The 17,320-nt window shown below is 40.2% G+C and overlaps 1 protein-coding gene across 13 annotated transcripts in view; it reads right to left on the bottom strand.

Annotated features, from left to right (window-relative positions):
• The window catches only part of cacna1c (calcium channel, voltage-dependent, L type, alpha 1C subunit), a 191,561-nt gene extending 179,477 nt beyond the window's left edge, over positions 1 to 12,084 (bottom strand). For 10 of the 13 annotated variants that reach the window (XM_032589673.1, XM_032589671.1, XM_032589674.1 and 7 more), the window contains exon 1: positions 11,098 to 12,083. In XM_032589673.1, coding sequence (XP_032445564.1) covers positions 11,098 to 11,155 — 58 coding nt within the window. In that variant the 5' untranslated portion in view covers positions 11,156 to 12,083. Of the gene's footprint in view, positions 1 to 11,097 lie in introns of all 13 variants that reach the window. The other 3 variants (XM_032589682.1, XM_032589683.1, XM_032589679.1) reach the window with 1 other exon arrangement.
• Between the last annotated feature and the right edge of the window lie 5,236 nt (positions 12,085 to 17,320).

The following is a 17,320-nucleotide window of genomic DNA, read 5'->3' as shown; positions in this document are numbered from 1 at the left end:
TGGAAAATGACCCATTACTAAAACCTCCTCATTGTTAGGTCACTATCGGCGGATACTGTGACTCACCTAGCAATCCCAGCTGAGCCCATGCCCTCACCAATCCAAGCAGAGCTTTGTTCACTTCATATTTCAAAGAATAGCATGTTTGGTCAGCTGATTTTATTTCTCTATGCGCAGTACAATGGTTGCTGGATAAGACGAGCGTTTTGTTGCTGACTGCGATGAACGATGTTTGTCCATGCACATTCTCTGAGTCACGGAGAAGAGAACCGCATGACTTTGTTTTACTTGTTAATGACAACGTCCCAGCCACAATGCCAAAGAAAATTGGAGTTTGCGGAAATCACTTCATGACAGATTTTTTTTAAACATAACCGAGAGCACATGACAAGATTTACCAACAGACTTCAACGGAGGGAAAGTTATGTCCCGGCTGTTCGTCGCAAACCGACAGATTAAAACTCTGCCACCGTCTTAGCTTTATGCCCAGGAAAAGGAGGCAGATGTTATGCTCGGATGATAGAGATGCAAACGAGGTGTGGCGTCAGTTTCTGAAAGCACACAAAAAAGAAATGCTAAAAACAAGAGATAATAAAAGTGCCCTCTGGGTCAATGCGAACCTTCTGGGGCAAATGCAATGCGATGAGTATAGTGTTGGGCATCATCAAGATATTTGGTGAATGTGAGAGGAGCCTTTGCGTTCTTTTTGTTGGGCTGGGGTTTTCACTCGAGGACTCTCCAAAACCATTTTAATCTGGTCTGTTTCTTATTGCTGAATCATCAACACTGGTGAAGTGGCTTAGATGATGTTGGGGGCTGTTTTGTGGACTCCTGTATGAGTCGTTATAGCTATAGGAGTCATCTTGGCTGGCCACTGCTTGGAAAGTTGACCACAGGTTTTTGTTTTTCTCCATTTGTGAATAATGGCTTTGTGGTCTGATTGAGCTCCAAAGTGGAAAAAAGGCTTCTTATCCTTTTCAACAAGGATGGATGTTAATGCTTTTGTTTCTTATTTCTTATTTCATTAGATCTGTGCATAACGTGTTGCTTTTTGGGATATTCACCTGACTTCAAGGTGCAGTACAGTTTAATTTTAAGGTAAAAATTGAACCTGAAATGTAGCTTCTCACAGCTATTTCATAATTTAACAAGAGGGAATAGTATTTTCTTCTCTTAAGTCCAAGTTGATTTGTATGTTTCTCCCCTTCTAGATTACACTATTTGATAACCCCATCTTGTATTAACTCAGGTTTCCTTTGATGTTAAATTTGGTTTGATGATCTGAAACATTTAAGTGTCACAAAGAGCAAAATCAAAAAATCTTTGAGGATTGAAAAACCCTTTCTAGAGGAGTGATGTAATATTGCTACGTCCCACAAATGTTGCAGAATTTTTTACAAAAACTATCAACTTATTTGATCAGATGTGACAATGAAAGTTCTAACTGAACATTTTTCTTAAACTCTGGAGGCTACTGGACCTCAGGCTAAGAAGTAATGAACCACTAACTTTGTAATTTTCTGTTTGTATTATGTAAAGCACTTTGAAGTGCCTCGCTACTTAAATGTGCTATATAAATAGACTTGATTGATTGATAAGAAATTAGCCATTAGCATTAGATTTTATCCTTTGTACTTTTTGTCATCTATTATTCTTTCCTCATATCTTTCTATCTTTGCTTGCTGTTTTGCTTTCTTTCTTGTTTGGATGCTTATGAAAACTAGTGTTTTGACAAGCTCTGATACGTTAACATTTCACTTGTTTACATGTTTAATAATGTATGTTGTTCCTTTTAAATATAAGACGGGATTTTACTGTATCACCTGACAAGCTTCTGTTGCCTCAAGTGCTGAGGCAACAAAGAAAATTGGATTTAAAATGACATTTGTTATGATAAACGTTTAAGATAAAGTTAACATGTGGAGCGCTGTACTGTTAAAACATAAATTTCTTCTTATCTTGACTAAAATTTTTAGCTCTAGCTATAGAGTTAATCATAAAGACAGTTAACATTTTTTTTTTTTTTTTCACAAAGTCAGTTTCAGGAGTCTAGTCAAGAACCAGGTCCAGCTGGATGCAGGAATGCCAATTTCCTAATGTACAGAGAAGCACGCATCTGCAATGTCATGAAAAAGCTGGAAACATCCCTGCAGAGAGCCTGGGGGTGGCGAACGTTCCTCCCTCCTCTGTTCATTAGCGCTCTCTATCATTCTCTTCTTTTTCTTACTTTAACTGTCTGAAATAAGCCTCATAAAAAAATAAATTAAGCCTTGACTGCATGTTAAGGAGGAGCGGTGAAAATTTTCTCAGTAGAAGAATATGCATGGGCCACTTCTGGTCCTGGTGTGTATATAGATGTGTTGGATTAGAACTGCTAATGAGGGCAGGGAATTCACTGTCCCACTGCAGACCTTCACCCCTCAGGAGCCTGAACAACTGGAACAGAGAGCGACGCTGCTCCAAAGCTGTAGCTTCACTCAGGCTTAGTTTAGTTCATTCCAGGCTTAACACTCAGATAGTTGACAAGTCACTGGAAAATTTGACTAAATCTTCAAAGTGGAGTGTTGACAGAATCTTGGCTTCACATGCTGGAGCTTCTGTTTCTTGATGACTTCAGTCAACATGCTTTCAGGTTTAAGATAACACAACATATTGTTGTGATCGTTTTATTTTATATTGCATTACTTTGCATTAGACTGGTGTAAACTGTATCTAATCCATGAATAACCTATAAATCTTATGTGCAGAAATGAAATTTGATTTGTTTTCAAACTTCCAAGTGAAGCAGAACATTAGCAAAAATGTCTTTTTCTAGAAATTTATTTTAAAAAGATTTAGATCATAGCAGAAGAAGTGGATCAAACTGCTGGGTCAGACGTTCAGTTGAGTTAATTTATATGGCACATATTCACAAACAACACATGTTGCCTCAAGGGACTCTACAAAAAATATTGTCATAAGGCAAACACTTTTTATTTAGAATGTTACTAGTTTTTTACTTTTCAGTCCTCTAAAAAAAAATTTCTGTATTAACTGGAATAACTTAACATGTGGACGCAGACAGTTTGTGTCACACAGATGTGCATTGTGTGTCATAACACCAGCACTGTACAATAAAACCCCTGAAACACAAGTCCTATTAAAATCTAAGCTACATGAGTTGTTGTAACTGTTGAAATTAGTCTTAGTTTGCTTGGGTTTGAATTGTTTGACATGGAAAAAATGTAGTGAGCGTTGATGGGCTTCAACCTTTCTTAGTCAGACATAATTTAACCAACTTTCCATCTGTTTCAAGTTACTTATAATTACCTGCTTTAAGGCTGTGTTTCCTCTTGACCTTGATTAAAACACATGTCTAAACATTAGGCTATGTTAAGCTTGCACAAGAAAAGCTGAAAATTGATTAAATGTTTGTTTTGCATGTAAGATATAACTTTAAACATTGTATTAAGATTCAAAAGTAGTTGTTTTGAATGTTTAATTTGTCGTTAAGTAGAGTAAACTTGTAATCAGATCCACAAATGAGATACGAAACTAATATCGGTTAAGAGGGCTTCTTTAAAAAGAGTATGTCTGTTTGATGAATGGACAACACATTTTGACAAATTGAGCCATGCTGATCTTTGATCAACACCAAACAGATGAGTGTCAGCCTAAGAGTGCAAGTTTATGGCGCTCAGTTTCAAAACACCTCCATCATCGTTGTTGGACATCACCCCCTCTGTTCCTCCAGTGCGATTGCATCGACTCTGTTTGCTGAGATTTATCGTTGCATAACTGATGTCAAAGTGCCAAACTTTCTGTGCGACCCACCCTCCCTCCTGTTACGCAAAGACAAACGCATCCAACACCGCGGGGAACGGTGGAAAACGAGCTGAGGTCAAATCTGAGCCTTTTATAAATCTCCAGACTTTTTCTCCGCTTCTAAATAAAGAAAACTGGTAGCAATTATTCTTGCTATATCAGCATGTGAGCTCTTTAAGTCAATTCTCACAGTGCGTCCTTTTTCATTCACATCTTTTGCCAATGTGGTAAAACTGTTTACATATGGCACAATGGGATAATGTGATTGATCCCTAAATCTAATTACGGCTTGTGCCACCTTTGGCGACATCAGGCTTTTCAAATGCCTGCCAATGTGTGACTTCTAAGCCACTCTTCCTTGAAGAATTGTTTTGATTCAGCCACATTGGAGGGTTTTTCAAGATCATGCCACAGCATTCTGTTCAAATTTAGGTCTGAACCTTGTCCAGACTAGTCCAAAAATATTCACTTTGGGTTTTCATTAGTCATTTAGAGTTGGATTTTCCAGAGTCCTGTGGACCATTGTCCAGCTGCAGAGCCCAAGTGAGCTTGAGCTTAAGGCAACAAACCGATGGCTGAACGTTCTCCTTTAGGATCTTCTGGTAAAGCGCTGACTTCATGGCTCCATTGGCTACAACAAGTCACCTAATCCCTGAAGGAGTTAGTTTCATGGGCCACACAGAATCCCAAAAGTTTTACTTTTATGTAAGAAACTTGAGAGTAGCCCAAATGCTGAGCAGTAACACCAGACAACCTGTTCATACCCCTGCCATTGCGGGGTCTGCAACCGTTCACCAACTGCGACCCAGTGTAGAATGCGCCCCTGCATGCAGTGGCCCCATAATACAGGCCATGCCGCAAAGTTAAGTGACACTATCACCATTCACATATGAACAATCGCTGGGAACCCACAGACTGCAACAACTGATCTTGCTGTGGATCCCACCGATGCAAGTTGCACGCTCATTATGTATCTGAGGAAGGTGTGCAGGAAAAACAGTAAGCAGGGCAGCCTTCCCAAACAACCGACGAACTGGATTCATCACAAACCACCTATGCCTTCAGAGAAGAAAAAGCTGCCACACCCTCTCCCAGCAGCCTTTCAGCTGCCCTACCCAATGAACCCTACATTGGGCAAAACTAAGTTCTGCTGCTAATGCTTACAGTCAAACAGCAAGTAATGTAAGTGCATGAACTAGTGGTTTTTCCACTTTGTGTCTTACAATGTCTTACGTGTTGAGCTTCCCATCCGAATCCTCCCCCGAGATGAGACACAATGTTTTGTATCTTGGTTTTTGGTGGTTAGTTCCACTGAAAATGCTAAAGACCATTACAGTAAAAGCATGAAGATGGACTAATTAATTCATGGAAGAAAGGAAATGCAGAAACTAACACTAAATGGTTGGCTGATGGATAGAGCAGAAAGGCAGAAAACAAAGCAAATTATCTGTGGGGAAAGGCAGATGCAAAAGAGGGCATGCTAGATGGTAGAAGTGGGGAAATGCATTGTGGGCATGAATAATACAGAAATCTCTCTACTCCTGTCTCTCTTCATCGTTCAGCTTCCACAGTAACTTTGTCGAAACACGTGCCTAAAAACATTGGGCACAGCTGGTGGCTTCTGTTTGCTTGACATGGCAAAAGTCGCATTATGTATCAGAGGACGGTGTGCAACTAGGACAACCTCTTTGCCTTTAGATTTCTACTTAGAAGGGTGGTAAAATATCCAACCAGTAAAATCCCAGAAACTAGTAGAGGTCTGCAAAACAACATGTGTGGAAAAGATTTGACCTACAATGCTTTGTTCAAGGCAGATGTCGGTTAACACTGAATCGAGTAAATGTTGTCCTCATTTGTTTGTCGAGAAATCTGAACATCACTGACTTGTGTAAAACTAGGAGAAAGGAAAAATCATGCTGGTTTTCAACTAACTGCCAATGAATACATAAAGAAAGAAAATTGGGAAAACCAATAGATGCAGATAAGACATTATCTAATCTTGCTGATTTTAGCAATGCAACAAGTTGTAAATTGAAGAAGTCTGGAAATGTACAAGTGGTCAAATTGACACCAGGAGCATCAAGAATGGTGAGCTTTTACAGATGGGACGCATGAAGAAACAATCATCTTTCAGGACATCATCTTTTAATATGTTTCCATTAAAGGATCGGTAGACATTAGGAGGTTATGTAACAGATTTAGGGGTTACATAAATCTAAAATAAATCTTGACTAAAACACATTTAAAAAAATCTGAACTGACTTAGCATTGTGTTACCATTACTTAGACCAGGATGGCATTGCTTTAGCAGTAAGCTAACAGTTAACAGCCAATCAACTGAGCTATGATTGGAGTATTAAAAAGGTGAACAATGAGGGACAACAAATTAAAATCATAAAGGGGAGCCAAGAGAGAGAGAGAGAGGAGTGGGGAACTTAAGGAAGCTACAGGTCTAGAGTCATTATTTCTACTAGCTGCCTCAGGCAGATCAATAGGGAAATGTGTGTGTTTAAGAGGGACGGACATATGTCGAAACACACACACATTAACATTCGCAGACGGAGGCAGTCAGGCAGACACAATGCATGTGGGCAAGCAGCCAATTGCACTCCTTTTATGTGTGTAAACACACACACACAGAGGGCTGCTGCTGCTGGCAAACTGTCCCTCCACAACTGAAGACTGGGGCCCGGTAGCGCTAACGGTAGAGGACAGCCTCTGGATAGATTTCCAATACCCAACCAGACGCTTAAGCAAGAAACAGTCCAAGATAATCCCCCCGCGCTTTTCTCCTCCTTCTGTCTATCCCTTCTTTGTTTCTACTTCTGCCCTCACCTTTCTGTCATCCATTCCCTCAATCTCTTCCTTTGCTAGTCTTCCATGTTTTGTTTTTTTCATTTTTTTATCTTTCCTCTCCAGTTCAATTATGTCTTTTGCTGTAACTTTTTGTGGTCTCATGACGACTTCAGTTCCCCGCCTCCTCCCCGTTTTTCTTTCATCCGCATGTTTGCGGAGCTTTGGAGCTGGTGTTTTTACGTTACAAGCAGCTGTTGTTGAGTCACATCCTCAAGTTAACGCCTTCCTATGCTACGAGGCACTGAAGTAAACTTTGCTAATACTGATTGGCCTTTAATCACTAATTACATCCTTCACTGCAGCCACTATAACCTTGCTTTGACTCACACGTGCTTAAAAACAGACATTAAAACTACTGTAAGCTGAAGGTTTGGCACTAGAAACGAGACGCTGCAGTGTGTAAAGTGCTCAAAAAAAGAAACAGTAATATCTAAACATATTGTATCTAGTTGCAGCCTCTTATCCACTTCTGAAAGGTAAAACAATTTAGACTTTAATTTTAAAAATAGAACAAAATATAACTTATAATGAAAATCTTGCGTTAACCCAAACAGTAATTAATTTCTTGCTTAAGCGTTTGTGACATACAACTGCAATAAATATGCTGACAACTAATGAACGGAAGAAGTTTAAGTGAAGATGTTTTTACACATATTGTTTGAGCTACCAGAAAAAAAATTAAATTTCTATCCAGCCTAGACAGGACAAACAATAAATTAAGTAAAACTGTTCTTTAGCTTGATAAGCTAATTTCCAAACTCTTGCCAGATGAAACTCAGAACCAAGCAAACTCAAAGTGTAGAAGCATTTGTTTTTAAGTTGGCTAATATATTGATGATGAACTACTTCCATCTACATCAAACATAAATTTTGTCGTTTCTTTTTAAAAGAGACAAACATTTTTACTGGCCGGCCAGAGTTTATCTTCTTTACTAAATCACGTTAGTTGGAGGAAAACATGAAAACCTGTCTTATGGGTTGTCTCCAACAGAATCATGGAGGACATCCAGCCGGGGTATTTGAGTGAGCTGAACTGGCAGGTGTCCAGCCCCCAGGTAGCCATCAGAAATCAATTACCATCCCTAACGGAGGTTTCATCATGCCTGTGGCACAGTGCCCACAGAGAAAATTACTCACTGATTGCACTTCTGCTGAGAAAAAAAAAAGCAACAAAAAAACGAGGAAATTCTCAGGCACATGCTAACATGCTATTCCACAGGTGAGTGTATTCATCCTGAAAACCCATCATGTAGAGCCAGTGATAACAAATCTTCCCATGTCTTTCTTGAACATTTTTTTCCCCCGCTCATGCATGCTTCATGAACTCTTGACTCATAAAAGTCCTGCAGATATGAGACTGTTCAGATGTAGTGCAGTTAAGCATTCAGTGCAAGTGAGTATTATTATCTGTTTGAAATGCAGAACAGATGTTAGCAACGAGCGGATGATGGAGGGATAGTTGGGCACTCAAGCTTCATCCTCTGTATCTTTTGCCTTGTCTGTGCCGTCTCTTTTTTTGTCCAGGAATAAAATGACTTCTAACTTCATCTTCAAATAAAAAGGTTGGGGTCAAATATAGCATATCATCTCCAGCCTTGGAAGAACCCTATTATGAAAGGTTAACATTACAAAGCCGCCGAAAAAATATTCTTCCAAAAGTTGGAGATGATTTTGAAGCCATCCTTCATCTTAATTAAAACTCACTGAGGGTCTTTGACATGATATCCATCTGCCTTTTCTTCCCCCGACCAAAAATAAATAAATAAATAACTCAAGACCAATAAATTTAAAATACTAGAAGTAAACGTGGCTCATCTATTTCGCACAAGTAAATTTGCCATGTGGATGCTAATTCAGCAAGTGAAGAAAAGATTAATTTTAAAAGTAGTAACTGTAGAGCTGTGTGATAGATTGTAGCTGTCACGCGGCTGTCAAGAGACCAATGAAGACTGAACTGTCCGTGGTACTGAAACCACCAACCTGACCCGCAGCTTCAGATCAACTTGTTTAAAAAAAAATAAAATCATAATCTGGCCAGCTCTATATCATAGTCGGATTTTAATACGATTGTGATTCTGGAAGTGATTGGGATTGGTTCAAAGTTTGTAATTATTTGAAGAAGAAGCCATTAATGCCTCCCTTCCCTTCATATGTATTGACCTTAGAATTCATGTTAGCAGTTATTTTTGAAACATTATCTAAACTATGTCTTCAGCAACAAACATCACATGAAGGCAAAAGGCTGAAATAAAGTGAAAGTACTAATAATCTTATGTTGGGCTATGAAAACCACTTGTCAGTTTTCCCATCTGTCTGCACCACCAACCTGGTTCAAAGTTATAGTTTAGAATGATTGCAAAGTTATTCAACACCTTCAATTGTTTGTGTTTTGCTACATTACAATCTGAAACATGACGGGGGTGACATAATGCTGCTTTTCATAAACAGGGATGAAGAAGCTGACCAGAATTCATGGGAAGCTGCATGGAGCTGAATACGAAAGAAAACCTGGTCGACGCTGCAACCGTCAACTTCCAGGAAGAGAAAAAAATCTGAGACTTCGGGCGTCAAACTCTAGTCCTCGAGGACCAAAATCCTGAGACTTTTAGATCTATCCCAGGTCCAACATGCCTGAATTACCTCCTTACCACGCAGTCAAGTTCTACAGAGTCAATAACCCGTTCATTTTATTCAGGTGTGTTGAAGAGAGACACTTCTATGTTGCAGGACACTGGGTCTTGAAGACTGGAGTTTGACTTCTATGATTTATATCAAAGTTCAGACTTACATCCTACTGAGAATATGTGGAAAAACTTTAAAATTCCTGTTCAATCTGCACCTAATCTAACTAAGCTTGTGCTGTTTTTTGATCGTCAAACGGGTGAAAATGTGCGTCTCTAGACATCCAAAGATAGTGGAGCCATTCCCCATGGTACTTGTAATGGTGGTTTTATAAATTGCGAGTGCTGAGTATAAATGCACACCACACTTTTAAGTCTTTCCTCTTGTACAGATCAGCTCTTTTTATAGAGAGATTCAAATAAACACGAGCGGACTAATTATTAAACTGTCGCCCCACAATCACGCACTACTTTCTTTTTTTATCAACAAGTTCAAGGGTGTGAATACTTCTGCGGACCACTGGAACAAGTCAAAGCGGAATAATTCAGGCTGATCACAGAGAGCTGCCTCTCTGTTTAAGATGCGCATGAACATGACAGCTGTTCTTGCTTCCTGCAGGTAACATCCAACAGCATGTGATGAGTTGCTTCTCGGTGCAAACTATGCCACGCTGTGACACGCACGCATGAACGTCCACGCACAACCCGCACAGACATAAACATGGACAAGCAACGCCACCCCTCGTCTCCTTTCCTCCTTATCCCCTGTTGCTATGGAACCTGTCGCCAAGGCAGAGAGGTATGTGGTTGTGATGGAGGCGGCAGATGAGGAGGATGAAGAAGAGGGGGCACGGAGTGCCTTCGTTATATATCAACGAAGGCGGGTTCGATGGCGGTCATGAGGGGGATAACCGTGATAGAGCAAATAACATCTGCCCTAAATGAAGGTATCATCGGGCTTCGCTGTCTTTCCCTCTCTGCAACGTGGGTGGAAGAAGCGCCGCGTAATACTGCGCCACGCACACAGACCCCAAAACAGATCGCAACGTTGGATTTCCCTTTACTTTTTGATTGTGATGCAATTTTAACACACCCGGGTAGTAAAATCTGAGAACTTTATTCGTATTTTGTACAGTTCTTGCCTTATTCCCCTCAAAATAGCTCAGCATCAACACAATCTCAGCAGACAAATAACTCCTGCAGGCCCTCCTCTACTCCCACCTGTCATCTGTGATATTAAAGGCAAAAAAAAAAAACTTATTGTGAAACATTGTTATCCTCTTGCTCAAGTTCCTACGTAAAAAAAAATTCTTGGAAGTCGGGATCTGTCAACATATTTCACGCACACACGCTTTCCCTGTCATTTTCCGCACTGAGAATGTGTCCAAACCAATAATGGTCCCGCCTACAACAGCCTGTTGGCTAAATATGACCACTGCCCACCCGTTATGCCACAGTTCTCCGATGAAGAGGCCTGTCAAACCCACAAGTGCAGGAGCGAACCAAGAAATTGGAAAGGGGAAAAAATGAAAGAAAGAAAAAAGATGGCCTCATCCATATCCAACCTGCAGCTTTCTTGCGCCATTACGCGAGCACAAGTTGAGTGGTTGGAGTAGGAAAGGTGAAATAAACAAACTGCACATAGAGGGGAAAGTGAGAGGTGCATCTGTTGAAATGAGATTTTTTTTCTCTCCCCCTTCCCTGCTCCCTCCAACCCCCATCCCATCTCCACTTGGAGACCATCATACTCCCCTCCCTCCTTCCTTCATGCATACACTTGGATATTTGTTAGTTATAAATAAAAGACACCACATACCTTGATGGTTCTCAAGGGTGTCCTCCGGGATGTACATGTTTTTGCTTTCATTTACCATAAATGTAGTCCGGCGTTATCCTTATAGGTGAATGGAAAGGGAGGGGAAAATAACAAGCCCCCCAAAAATAAAGAAATCAAAGAAGAAAAAGGGGGTGAGGAAAGGGGTGGGGAGGGGGGATACGAACCAACTGTCTGACACGGACAGTTTCTGGGGGGGTATTCCCGTTGTTTGTGTTTATGGGAGTCTCTTTGGATGGAGTGAATATTACCTAATTCCCATGATGGAGGTGAAGGCGAGAAAAAAGAGGGAGCTTTCGGCGGAACCGGTTGGAAAAACGCACCGGTGCATCCCTCGGTACATCCGGGCCCTATAGGCGAGAAACACGAAACCAGCACCGCCGAGTTGGATTCAATTCACACCTTGCCTTTCGCTCAGGTATCCAACCTATCGTCCTCCCTTCTCTTGTCTTCTTGGAACAACGGGGGGGGAAAAATCCTAAACAAAAATCACAGGCGCTTTTCAGTGGCGGTCGCAATGCAAGTGCGCAAAAGACGCATTCGTGCGCATCTTCAGCAGCGTGTCAAAATGTGAGAGGATGGAGGAGAATAAGAGGTGGAGGTGATGAAAGTGAAGAAGGAAGAGGAGGAGGAGGATGAGAAGAAGAGGAGTAAAATTAGGGAATGAGAAGAGTGTGGGTATTCCATCACGGGTATCACGGGGTTAAATCTCCCAAAGGGTTGTCGGTTATTCCACGCAGAAATACAGCAGAGCCCCCCCCCCCCCTTTTAACAGAAGCCACGGCGTCCTGTCTCATCCGGATACTGGTTTCTCTGCGCTCATCCAGTCCATGATGGTCCGGCTGTGTGTCTGCCTGCCTGCCTGCTTGCCTTGCCTTGTCTGTCTGTCTTACTGGTCGGGAGTTGGAGCTCTCTCTTCTCTCTGGCTCTGCTGCCCCTGCAGCTCAGCTCTGCAGTGATACCGAGAGAGAGAGAGAGAGAGAGAGAGCAGAGGTAGCCCCCCTCCCAGTGCATGTAGACGCTTTGACTGTTTCCAGATGTGTGTGTGTGCGCCTGGCTGAGTGTGTGCCAAAAGAGAGAGAGAGAGAGAGAGAAAGAAGGGAGGGAAGCTGTATATGCTGGTTCCAGATGATGATGATGACGATGATATGAAGGAAAAACGGAGGAGTACAGAGTTCCCCCGATTAAAAATAAATAGGGAAAGTGCTAAAACCTGAGTATCAAGAAACGCAGCAAGAAAGAGTGTGCAAAGAAGGAAGTGGGGGGTGGGGGTGGATAATGATCCATACGGAGCTCAAGCTTACCAACAGACTCCAATTTGCCCAGGAACAAACCAAGACTAGAGACCTGCACATCTCATTGGTCTGTGGTCCCTTCACATCTGGAGCCTTTCAGCTCCATTCTTTTCTTTGGCCAAGGTTGTGTTTACACACACACTAAATATCTGGTTTTTCGACTCTTTCATGACTAAACCTCTGATCTGTTTGCTGCTCACATTGTTGATTTTTTTCCTCTCTGTCTCTCTTATTTTTCTGTTTTGAAGCAGCACAAATGTGGTCTTAAATTTACAACGCTATGCAAAGGTGTACCTTTTTAATCTTTTCACATTTAGTCACAACAAACTCCAAATAAAACATTTGGTGTGTTTTATGTGGAATTTATGTGACAGAACTACACTAAGGATAGAAGAATGAAAAAATGCATGCTTTTAGACACCTGTGTGTCTGTATGTATTGCACAATTGCTCGCCTACCTATCAAACTGTCAGGTGGGGCAAAGAGAGCACTAATGAGAGAAGCAGTCAAGAGGCCCATGGTAACTCTGGAGAAGCTACAGAGATCAGAACTCAGGTGGGAGAAGTTGCTGTGCACTCCCAAAAACATGACCTTTATGGAAGAGAGGATAGCTGAAAGCATGTTTGTTAAATCCTGTTTGCAGTTTGCAACAAACAACCCCAAACACCCAGGCAGGGTGGTGGCAGCATCATGCTGTGGGAATGATTTGTTTTTCAGCAGGGACCCAGAATGTTCTTATTGTCCAATAAAATTCCACACTTTAAATCCAGTGAAGAATCTCTCCCAAGACACCAACAAATTGGTGAACATGCTCTCCCTCAAACCTAACCCGGCCACACTTTACAGATTTTTATGTGTAAAAATTTTAGAAAATCATAAATCCTTTTTTTCCCCATTTCATATTTATACTTTCTGTCCTATTACCACATAAAATTGCAAAACACTTTAAAGTGTGGGGTTGTAAAGTTTAGACTCAAGGCATATGGATGTTTCTTTAATGCAGTGCATTCAGACTGGCACGCAGACTCAGTGTGAACTCTTTTATACTGCCAAATGACAACAGAAAGATTATTGGGATTTGATTGTGGCTTTTCCCTTTCTTTCCCTCCTCACAGGACAGTGGCATATGTTTCATCAATGCCCTCAGAGCCCTGAAATTAATTTCGTCTGTCCCGCTCAGCACGCTAAGTTACTGTCTGGAGACTTCAGATGCTGTTTCATACAACAAAACAATGAAATGGGGCTCATCTGGGAGTAAAACGTCAAATGGAGTCAACAGTATCACCTCTTAGCTAAATAGCGCTCGGCAAGGCTTTGGCTCTGTCGCTCACAGTGGCTTTTTTCTTCCAGATGAAGCTGCTTGCACAAATAATGTGTCAGCTCTCAAACTAAGCTGCTATCTGAAGGCCTTCACAAGATTAACACTTTTACTGAAAGGGAGAGAAATCTCTATGTGGTTACCAGACTCGTTATGTCATACCGGAGGGACGAAATGCATCTACTGAATACATACAAATAACTTACAGAAAGAGCTTTACAAAATATAATAACTGGGCTTCATAACACACGAGGACACTGAACTGTGTTCCCGGATTCTAATCGCGGCACCAGCGGTTCCATAATTGTCTCTGACACTGAATGCAAAGTTCACAGTGTGCAGGCCTCATGTCAATCTGCTGCAGGCTATAATCAGGAGGTGAATCGGATGACTCAGCCCAGCCTGTATTCATTTGTTCAGTGCCATAGTGCAAAGTCACCACCCACTATTCTAATACTGTAAAGCTTTTGTCTGCATGTGTCAGTCTAGACACAGCAGCGGCAGGGAGTCAACTCGGAAACGATTCTATTGATGACATCTGACAATCCGTTTGTCTTCTCAGAACAATCTGTAGTGATTTCCGTCCTGAATAGTATATAAATATTCTGTGTGAGGGAAGTGATTTTGTGCTGGCACTGATGAACGAGTGGAAACACTCCCCGAAATGTAAATTACCGGCTGCTTAATCTCTAGACGGGAGAGCGCTAAAGAGTTCATGAAAAAGATAAAAGGCATTCAGCTTTAGAGACTTTTAATATTAAAATTCTGCTTATGCGGTAATGCATCAGGACTGAGAGTCCAATCACATGGCGAGACAGTAGATAAATGAGCCAGTTTCTTAAGAGAAGCCCTTACACATGATGGCTTTCCTAACAAATGGTGTGATAAAAAAAATGTCAATGCAACAAAAAAAAAGTTATATTAAAAGGGCAAAATTAAAAACCCAGAAATTTACCAACATTCAAAAATGTTTAAAGTAATTTCAATTTCAAGATTTTAATTGACTATTGCATATAGAAAGTTGATGGTAATAGTGCTGAAGATCTAAATAGATTCCGTCATAGCTGTTAAAATCTAACTTCAAACGCCACTTTTTAGACATAGGATTCAATATTTGTTTTCAATTTTGCTTAAATTTAATCTAGCCAAATTGTGTTATGAAGTTTGAAATAATTTGGTTTGATAATGCTCGCTTCTTTTCTCATTTAGCAGTTGTTTTATCCGTAACGCTCTGTCTAAATTGCTTAGAAGAGCACCATTTTACTTTTGGGGTAATGATACAGCAACATAAACTGTTTTACCCTGGTAATTCCAAAGGCATCGAGGCATGAATAGAATTGGATTAGTAAAACTGGGCGTTGTGGAACCAGTTTAATCGGTTTTATAAATGTACCCAGTGTTTCCAATTTGGTCTCTCGAAAAAGTCATCCAGTGAAGTCCATTAAGAGAGTCACAAGATCAATCTGTGACTCTAATCTGCAGTGACTGATTTGACAGTCGGTCGGCCTCAAGCACTTGTTTTTTTCTGAAAGCTCGTGAAAGTTAAAAAGGTTAAAAGTTGGTCTAGGTATACTGGAGAAAAACTGCCTGAACTCTGTTTACCATACAAACACCTTCTCGTTGCTGCAGATGGACGTCTCACTGCTGTGGAGAGGTTGCAACACAGACAGACAGCAGAAGATTTCAGCTGGTCTGATAGTCTGTGAATGGAAGATCGACAGACAGGAAAGACTGAGAGAAGGAAGACTGGATGGAGGGCAGGTCATGGGAACAGATACTTCTCCCCAGGGGACACGCAAGCATGCAGACACACACACACACACCCCGACACACTAATGTCCTCTGTAATCCAGCCTGTACATGGAATATCTTTTCTATTTGGGCATCTTCTATATTTGCAGTTCCAGACCTTTTAGTATGTGCGAGTGAGTTTGTCTCTGGGAATTGCAGACAAACGTGAAAGTGCTGAGATCTCTTGTAGGAAAAAAACAGCAACCTGCTAATTTACCAAAGTGTAATTCCCTTATTAAAATAAAAAGAAATAGTTCATAAACTGCATGGTTTTTCATGTTAGCCTTTTACAAATGTATTGCCAGATTAGTTTGATTTTATTAACTGACAGAGGGGTCAAATTTAGGAATATACAAATATTTTCTAATATACATAGTGCTCTACAAAGAGAGTATTTATGTCCCTTAAACTACTAATAATAGAGGAAAGAAATCATACAAAGTTTACAATTTTGCAAACAAATAGCATGTATTAATATTCTGATATCCCTAGAGAAACCCAGAGTTCTTACCAGAATCTTTTGTGAAATCATGGAAGCCTTCCAACCTTAAGCACCTTAGGCTCATCATCAAGATGATAAATCATCTCAATATCATGCAAAAAGTGCAGGAAGGGTTTGATGGTTGTGGAGCCAATAAAGGCTTTTCAATTTATCACTGAGTAAGGTATAAATAATTACCTATGTCAATTTTTTTGTTACAGCGTTAAAAACAACATTTCTTTCAAAGATGATACCCTTTGCTGTCTTTTCAGATGCCCAATTTGATAAATGCCAGATTAAAGAAAGGCAGATTGTTTTATCTTCCTTTAAAATCAAGTTATTTAATCCAGTTAAGTTCTTGTTGCGTCATTTCACAACACATGATCTCAATTCTCTTTGTAAAACAGTCAAGTCAGTTCAATCCAATCACACATGCATTCTAACTGGTCCTAGTTAAGAGAGGGTGCATAAAGTTCAGTTCGTTATTTAAATTGGCTTAAAAAGTTTTCTATTTAAGGAAACCCAGCAGATTGCATCTTGTCATTGACTTGCTTTTTTTTTTTTTTTTTTAAAGTAAAGTTGAGATAATTGTCATGGTATTGTGGACTTCAATACAATCAACTTTGTGTTAATTCACAAAGTTTGAGTAAAATGGTGGAACGCTTGTTGATGTGTCGTAGGTTAGTAGTTGGAGATGATTTTGTCCCTTTGGGGTAATTATATGTGCAGCACAGTTGCAATCAGCCACTTGTTAGCAACCACCAGACAGCAACAGATCACATAAGGGGCATGTATTTGAAAAATAGGATTATAAATCTAAAATGCCAGTATATTAGAGTAAGTGTTCAGAGTTAGATTGCTACAAGTACTACTTTTATTTTTGGAAAATATACCAATTTTATTACTCACATACAAATAAAAATTAGCTTAAATGGTGATAAAATATGGTTTCATACTCTTGAACTTTTATTATTTGGTCTAAACGCCTCCTTTAATATGGACCGTATCATAAATTCAAGTTTCTAAATCCAAATATTAGTCAGTGAATTTAATTTATCTTCCATCTGAAGATGTACCTGATGCTAAATCCAGGTGGTGCATTTCAGGCAAGCTATTCATCACCCATTAATCATGGCTCTTTGCCTTCAGACGCAATGTCTCTTCCTGTCTGCAGAGACATACAGAAAATATGTGTGTGAAGTTTTGTGTTTAGTAAGTATTGAGGATTGTTTTTGTACTGGTCCTCGAGCAACTTGATAACTTTTTCTTCCACTGAATAACTAAATTAATGTTTTATTTTACAGCAAATGTGACTTTTAT

This window comes from Xiphophorus hellerii, chromosome 17, assembly GCF_003331165.1.
Source record: "Xiphophorus hellerii strain 12219 chromosome 17, Xiphophorus_hellerii-4.1, whole genome shotgun sequence".
NCBI classification, from domain to species: Eukaryota; Metazoa; Chordata; class Actinopteri; order Cyprinodontiformes; family Poeciliidae; genus Xiphophorus; species Xiphophorus hellerii.
The sequence above is the reverse complement of the archived record's forward strand: the minus strand, read 5'-3'. Positions and strand labels throughout refer to the sequence as shown.